The 8,532-nt window shown below is 53.3% G+C and overlaps 1 protein-coding gene across 1 annotated transcript; it reads left to right on the top strand.

Annotated features, from left to right (window-relative positions):
- The first annotated feature begins 7,665 nt into the window (after window positions 1-7,665).
- Window positions 7,666-8,070, top strand: CHC_T00001571001 (hypothetical protein). Its single transcript, XM_005712413.1, has one exon. The coding sequence runs from the start codon at window positions 7,666-7,668 to the stop codon at window positions 8,068-8,070; it is 405 nt and encodes a 134-aa protein (XP_005712470.1).
- Window positions 8,071-8,532: the final 462 nt, after the last annotated feature.

Here is an 8,532-nt window from a genome sequence, read left to right as displayed (position 1 = left end):
ATGTACCACGTGTCACGTGTAGCCACCACCCGCTACCCCGGGTGCGCAGATGTCAACGCTCCACGTGTAAGAGGTTGTCATACCTCCCCACCAGCAGTTTCTCCGGCCTACGTTGCCGCTTTAATTAAGTATTTTTAGTTTAATTATTAATTACCACTCGGACGTCGGCTACTATATAGCCGACGTCCGATCCGAAGTAAATCCTCACGAAGCCTTGGGTCTTTAACCTGAGTCTTTGGAACTCGGAGTCGTAGCCCGGCGCTGGTCCCCGTCACACGACGGTACCACGCGAGCTATCTACGTCCCCGGTTCCCAATTAGCTCAACCACGCGCGCCCAGAGCTACGTACTGTACTACGCGCGCGAGCTACTCCGCTCACTTCGCCCCTACCGGGCAACCCTGTCTCCCCACTTTTCCTTTAATTCCCTACCGCGTAACGTGCCCGGATCCCGTGCCGGTTACCCCACGGGAAGTCTCCCGAATCACGTGCATCGATGGGTCACTCAGACCCTCCGGCCGATCTTCAAACCCACGAGGACGTATCGGGTCTCTCCGGGACATGACCGTCACCGAGGGTTCCTCCTCCTTATCAAGGAGATTGTCCAGAACGAGCTTGAGATTAGCGACATAACCCCGATCGGCCTCGGCCCGCTACGCCCAGGTGTCGCAGCCCCAAGCTCGGGGGACAAGCCGGTTACACCGCGTCCGTCGTAGCCTGTGCCGTACCAACTCCACGAAGGCCACCTTGGTCTCAGTGCTCACACGCCGATACCCCGGGCGTAAAAACTCAGACACCACCACCAAGCAGTGCGTGAAGTCCCTGGACATCACAGCTGACAAGCTGAGCCCTCCCGGGAACTCTCCCGTCGATGCCACGTAACGTCGAAAAACCTCCGCCTCGCGAAATCCACCCGCACACATGAACAGCGCCCTCTCGAAGAAGAGGGCATCGCCATATATGTTGCCACCCCATAACTCGCGTGGATGAGGCCACTCTCCGCCTCTACGGGGTGTTTCTCCCCCAAAAGGGTACTTTAAACCGCCATCTCGGACGGTGAGGATGCAGGAGAAATCTCGAGACGTCTCCTTCGTTTCCTTCTCGGCACGCCCTACTCAAAGCTACCTCAGAGAGGTGTCAGGACGGTGGAAGGATGTCCGTAATCCTCAGGTCCTTAAATTTTCGTGGAAATTACCGTTCGTACGGACGCTCTATTTCAAGAGGGGGCTATGTACAGCACTGACCGCCCCGCTCAATCGCGGTACTGTACGGTAACCGACGCGGGCATACCAAACTATCATAAGTGATCTACCACGTGCAGCCGTGTGCACCAACTACCGGCCTCGTCCGGGTGTAAGCTCCATGGAGCCCTGTCGAAGTACTGACAGTCGTATCCCAGGAGCACCCGTGTCATTCACCACGTGTACTCGTGTCATACCCCACGGATCCTCGTGTGCCACCAACACGTGTCGCGGGGGTCCTTTACATTAGTTAGTTATTAATATTATAGTCCGACGTCGACTTCTATATAGATGACGTCCTAAGTGAAACAACACGAAGCCTTGAGTCGACAACCTGAGTATTTGGAACTGGGAGATGTGGTCTCACGCTTAGTATTAGCCTACCGCTATACTGAGAGAGCTAATCTACATCGCTCAGTTCCCACCTACTTATACCGTGCTCGCCCCGGTCCCCTACCGTATCCGCGTGAGCCGGCCCGTCACTACTGCTGCGCCCCTCCTGGGCGTGTCCTTTACCTCCTTTTCCTTCCCAATTCCCGTTCCCATCAGTGCACGACAGTACAGGGGTTCCACGCGTTGCCACGAGTACAAGTGGCGACGGCGCAACCACGTGTATCACCGTACGGACTACGTCCCAGTAGGGTACCGTAGAACGGGAGGAACTACTGTAGAGGCGTAGAAAGAAGTGTAATAGGAGTGCCAGCCGGGGGAGTCCCAGCTAGCACACGCGGTGCACGCTCTACCACGAGTACAGGTGGCAGGAGCGCAGCCACCTGTGCCGCTGTGTAGATTACTTCCCGGTGGAGTACAGTACAGGTAATCCCTGTAGTTATCCAAAGTGGAAGTGGATCACTACAGTACTCCCCGGCCGCCAGAGATCGACGTACTTAGGGAGCTAAGCAGTACGCTACCACAGCAAAGGGGGGTGACGACCCCTGGGGCAAGATACTACCCGGGACTTTTCGAAGAGGAAGCAGATTGTCCGGCCTGGGTTGTCCGTTACGATTTGGAAGCGTCCGCTCCGTAGACTACTCGGTCCACCCTATGGTGGCAGCGTTTGCCCAGTGAGCCCTCTCCCTTTCCCGGGTCGTAGTCCTATTCGCCCATCTTTCGGAGTCATATCCGCCACCCTCGAGAGAGGTTGGTAGTGTTGTAAGTTACCATTACCGTGGACACCCCTTCGGCATCGGTGTAGTGAAATACCTAGGTGCACAGCGGGTGAAGTGAAAAGAAACTAAGCTGGAATGTTGGATACTGTAGTCTGACGTTGAGAGACACACGTGTGATTATTTGAACAGTTTTAATCGATCTTCTGCCTAGGTCCGACTTCCGGCTTATTCTACACGAGCGCTCCCTTTCAGCGCGAGTCTAGACGAAAATAAGCGGGTAGAGGACGCGCGAGCACGCGAACGATCCTTGATACGCCTCCACCCGTCAGCGCTGGCACGTCACCCAGCGCTGCTTCGGGATATTTTTTCTGTGGTCCTCCTTGTAGCACCGTGAACGGTTGGGAGATAGACGGCTCTACCATCCGGGTGAGGGTCCATCCTATCCATCCCGGTTACGGCGCCGATCGGATCAGGGATATTAAAGCTTGAGTCCGGAACGGTTTCACGGCGCGGCGCGGGCGGCGGTACTGCGCCTCCCGTTTCGGTAACTGTCGTGGCATCGTGGCCAGACGGATGGCCACGGCGGAGCTAATAGCTCCCTTTAGAGCCAATGCGGTCGGAGATTAGTCCTCCTCCGCGGCGAGCGCTGCCACTACCTCGTCGCGTACGAGGGGGGCGATCTTCTCGTCCAACAGGGCGCGGAGCGCGGTGTCCGCGTGCCCCGCCACTAGTCTTGGTGCCGTTTGGTCGACGCAAACCTGGACGACCTGAGGTAATTCCTCAGCGAGGAAATCCTCCATCCAGGTTTGTAGTCGCCGTAGTAACGCGTCGTAGAGTACTTGTACGCGGTTCCCCCCACCAGCCGGTAACCCAGCGATGGTGTCCGAAGCAGAAGGGGTCTTCTGGACCCTGGTAGACGGTGGGAGTGGCAGGGCTTCCGGGTTGTCGATCCGGGGGCGCTGTGCGCCTCTGCCACTACGGGTGCTTGCTCGCCCGGAGGCGGTGTCTTCTCCGGCGGAATCCGCATGGCTCATCGTCAATGATCACTGGCGATCGACGCAGTGATTTTCGACCTCTTTTAATTCGTTCGGTAATTTCTCGCGTTGGCGATTCAGTTCGTGCTCAATCTCTGTAGTTATACCCTCCACAAGAGCACCAAAATGTGGTATAACTACCTTCGTCCCAACTACTCGGAAACGAGGGGGGTTAGAGGTAAGGGAGTGCGCGCCGCTGGGTTACCCACGCGCGAACGCAAACCGTACGGATGGACTCGAAAAGAGGGAAGGCTCACGTGGCCGGTGACGCGCAGCCAGACGGTGATGTTCTAACCGGACGGCCGGTCACGGGTTAGAAGCCTGAGACTAAAAGGGAAACCGGAACGGGATGGCAATTAGCCGTAAAGGGAAGGGAGGCGAGTCTGCCTCCTCTTTCCTGGGGCGGGCAGGTGTCCCCGGTCTGATCCCCTCAGTGGGACGCCAGGACACCTGTCCCGCTACAGTAGCTGCCACTTACTGTGTACCAGCTACTGTACACAATCACCAAATTTGTGCCGTTAACTACTACTTACTAGTTAGCCACCATACGGATTATATACGTGTGCCCGTGGCCACGATCCCGGCCGACGGTTGTACCACGTGTTACCAGTGGCCACGCCCGCTGTTACCGGGTGTCCCACGACAGACCCTTGGGGCACTACTGTACACGGCGGCGGACGCGTGTACGCCCGCTTGCTACAGTAGCACCCGTCCTCCCGCGCAGTTATCATCTCCCCGGGGTGGTCGTGGTACGGAATTGTACTACTGTCTGCAAAGAGATTATTTCGACGGCTCTGTCGCGAACCCTAGCGTCGAAAATAGAACAATTGTCCTCCTTCTTGGATGAAGAGATCTGCCCGACACTTTCGGCGCCGTTCTTGTTAGGCTTCGGCTTTTTGGCACGGTAAACTTACAACAATTTCTTCTTTCGGGATACGGGCGTATTCGGGTATTCATTCATGAAATGCCTATCACCACAATCTGGGTTTAAGCAATGAGGCCGATTCCTCTTTTTAGAAATCCCCCCACCGTTGGATTGAAGATCCTTGGCATTATCTCTTCCAGATGGATGGCGTTCTTTACGTTTGTGGTGACGACGGCTGTCGGTTTTTTTTTCAGAATCCTTAATGTTGCGATCAGAATCAGAGTCGTTGTCGTGATAGGCGCTGGCGGAGGCTGCGCTGGGACGATCGAAGGCTCTTGCCTCCTTGCCAAGCTCGTGCATGAACACCTAATAGTTGCCCTTGAACTCTTCCTTTCGGAGTTTATATTGTCGTACGCTTGGTCAGCTCCTCACGAGTGATACTCTCCGGAACGCGTTAAACAACCAACGTGGGCTGTAATTCGATGAAGGTGGAGTGATCTTAGTTCTCAAGGGTAGTTGCGTAGCGTAGTCCGAGTTTCCAGACTTCCATCTCCAGATTCTTCGGTTGACCTGACTCAACATCCTTAATACCGCGTTCTATCTGCGCCAAGTCGCAATCTTCAGGTTTGACATTGGCACGCTCATCAACACCATTTTTGAGGTGTGCTTCGGTAATTTCGTTGACAGTACTCACGGGGACCCATTGAGTTGTAACGAAAATTTATAACACGGACTTTCCTTGAAGTTTCAATAGGACGTAGTCGGAATTTCGATCCTCTGTTTAACGCTCTTCTCCTGCACACGTCGCTCGCAGATTGTGCGTTTCTGTTTGAATGCCACGAAATCGGCACTCGCAATATCAATAAGCCTAGGCGCTTCGAGCGTCTTGACGATGGTCTGACGCACTGTAGAGCCATCATGAGCATTAGTGGACGTAGTCCTCCTTGTAGCCCACGGGGGCATCTTGGTAAGTGCCTCACACGCGCTGACACTAATGAGTACTTCGCGAAGAGAGTAATTACTGTACCACCTAGTTGATTTCAGGCGGGCACGGTCGAGGGGCAAAGAGGCGATGTTGATCTGCATCGGAAGTCCTCCGGGAGAACGCTGCCATTACTGTGCCAGGTAGGCGATAAAAAGGTTGCGCCTCTTGCCGGTCGCGAGGTCGCTGAGGTGAACGCAGGTTGCGATCTCACCCTGGAGGTCGCACATTGCGAGCTCCCCGTCCGTGACAAAAAATATTGAGTCAATGTAATTTCCATAGGTTACCAATTTCTATGCATACGCAGATAGCACACATGCAGGCGGAGGCGTTCCGGACGGAAAAGGCTAGTTATGATCCCATGTGCCACCTAGGCTGGTGCGCTTGTGCTCAATGCGCAGGGTTCTACAGTTGGTCGTCTGGCTGCTACAGAAATGGAATACATATCATGGGCTTACGCTCGAGACTGATTTGTGTGGTATCACAGCCCAGATTTGTAATTTGTACAGCACCCGCTGCCGCGGGTTCATTACAGACACGCGACTACAAGTGTGCGTTACAGGCGGACGAACTACACGCGCGCCTTACAGGCGGACGAACTACGCGTGGGCATTACTGGCGGACGAACTACACGTCTGCCTTACAGGCGAACGAACTACACGTGGGCATTACAAGCCGACGACGTACTGTATACATTACAGCCCGGTGGTTGTATATGACAAAGTACAGTAGTAATGGCATAGTACAGTGCATTGCACAATAGAGTGCAGTAGTATAGTAGGATGGACAATGTACGAGACCCCGCGACCTCGCTTATTTAAGCGACGGCGCCAGGCAATGACAGTAAACAGTCAATGATCTTTTGGGAACGGATTTCCTTCGAAAGTGCGACACCGCGGGTCAAGACAAGCCTCTGACTTGAGCGACATTGTCAGCATCTGTCTTGAGACGTTTACCTGGATCCATTGCCTTTAACATTTCCTTCTCCTTTCCTCCGTCGTTGCGACTACGCGGGTTAAGACTAGCCTCTAATACCTCGGCGTATTACTGTCGCTCGACGTTTCTATTGTTTTCTCTTTTCCTTCGGTCGTTGCGACTACGCAGGATAAGACTAGCCTCTAACCTCGTCGTATTACCTGTCGTACGACCCATTTCTCTCTCCCTATATTTTGACGATTGTCAGGCCGCGGGCTACGACAAGCCTCTAGCCTTGGCGGCACTACTGACATCTGTCCCGCTTGTTCACTCTAGCAGTTCCCGCTACTCGGCGCTACACCCGTTTCTGACACTAGTCTCTATGTTCGGGTTCCCCCCTGTTTTGTGTGCTCTTACACCACCGCTTCCAGTGCTGGTCCCATTCCGGGTCCGCACCTTGACCAGTACGTCGTGCTTTTACAGTCGGCAGACGTACTTCCACTTTGCTCTACCACAGTCCCAATCTACCGCGGGAAACCCCGTATTGGTTGTTACCTTTTCCTCGAGCTAGCTCATAGCTGGCGACCGCCACTATACTACAATTAGTAATTTCAGATCGCGGCTGAGTTGTCCACATTACCTCCGTCAGGTCGCGACACGAATCTTTCGAGCCGTACCATGCCTGATGCTTGAAGACTGCGACGGAGGAAGCGACTTTCCCCGCGAAAAAAACAAAACCCCCTGTGGATAGGTCTCCAATGGAATGCGTTTGAAAGAATATAAAAAGAAATCCAAAATTTGCGCAGACGAGGTTCACTGTGCTCATTTTGGTCCAGGCCTGGCTTCTCAGATTTAAAATTGTAGAGTACCTTGCTATCTTGCACAGTAGACCTCCCACGCACATCCGCGATTGCTTAGCATATATTCTGATAATTGCAAAATAGCAGGGGTAAAAATAGAACGGACCAAGTAATATAGAAATGACAATATACATCTGTGGAACTAATCAAAGCACGATTTTTCAGGAGATTTCGTACATCAAAGATCCTTTCTCGACAGCAAGCCTTTTGTACAATAAAAGACAACCACGCTCATTTGGGCGGGCTTTTCAAAAAACGCGCTGTATTTGGGCAATACCTCGATGTCGACCCGTAGACGCATTGCGTCATCTCACCATACAGTTGAAAATGCACATTGCCGACCCTTCAAATCCACACCAGCTCCCCAACGGCGGCTCCTTTGCCCCCCTTCGCCGTCCTCCTCGGCCGCCTTCCCACCCATCCCCCCGCAATCATCCCCGCCGTTCCCCTCCTCCTTGCACCCACGCGCGCCCACTGCAACTCCGGGCACACCTCGTTCTCTCTTGTTAACGCTTTTACAGTGCCCCGATCGCACACCAGCCGCACCTTCCCCTACGAGGCACTGTACTGCCTTCTACTGGTTGTAAGAAAAGCACAGATCGCTCCTCGTGCTACGAATTCTACTTTAAGCGCCTTGCCCCGCCTCATCACGGACTCCGGCATGCAGAATATTTCGGCCACCGAGGCCACCGCCGGTATCCAGATCCTCGCCGACACAGCCCTCCGCCGCGATGAAGCATTTTCTCGATATGAGACTACACCTTTCAATGACAGCCCTGACGAAAAATGCGACTCTCCGTCCCGCATTCTCGACACATTCTACCAGAGTGGGGGGTCTGCGTCAATCGTCCAAATAACAAACTTTAATATTCGGCAATTTCAAAGCATTTGGAGGACGTTCGCGGATTTTATAACGTCAAAATTCAATGTCGGGCGTGGACACAAATCCCCGTTTACGGGCAAAGACGTTTTCTTCATGGTGATTACGGTCCTCAAGCACGGCGGTAATTGGGACCTCCTAGGGCGTATTTTAAGATCAAAGGGCCAACGTTCGAGCGTCTTATAATGAAATTCATCCGTCTAATAACGGATGAGTTCTATCGTCAGTTTGTAGTCCAGACGATGGAGCATCACAGCATGACTGTATTGGAAGAGAAAGCGAAAAACTGTAGCAATTTCAGGTATGCGGTGTACGCAACTGCGGTGTACGCAACCGATGTGACGTTTCAACATACGAATCGGCCATCGGGAAATCATGAGGAATCTAAAAAATATTTTTCGGGGAAGCTCAAATTATATGTTTACAAAGTAGAGGTTTCGGTCTTACCGACCGGGTTTGAGATTGATTCTACACAACATTATCCGGGGTCCTACTCGGACAGCGATATTATGCACCGCAACAAGACTTTTCACAACACGCCCTTGCGAAAGTGTGAGGGAGAGGGGCAAATGACAGATGGTGGACTTTATTCTGAGCAGTTTCCGGAGCATTGGTGCCTTATTGCAGACAAAAGTTATCAGGGGGCAA

This window comes from Chondrus crispus, genomic scaffold (assembly GCF_000350225.1).
Source record: "Chondrus crispus Stackhouse genomic scaffold, scaffold_103, whole genome shotgun sequence".
NCBI lineage: Eukaryota > Rhodophyta > Florideophyceae > Gigartinales > Gigartinaceae > Chondrus > Chondrus crispus.
The sequence above is the reverse complement of the archived record's forward strand: the minus strand, read 5'-3'. Positions and strand labels throughout refer to the sequence as shown.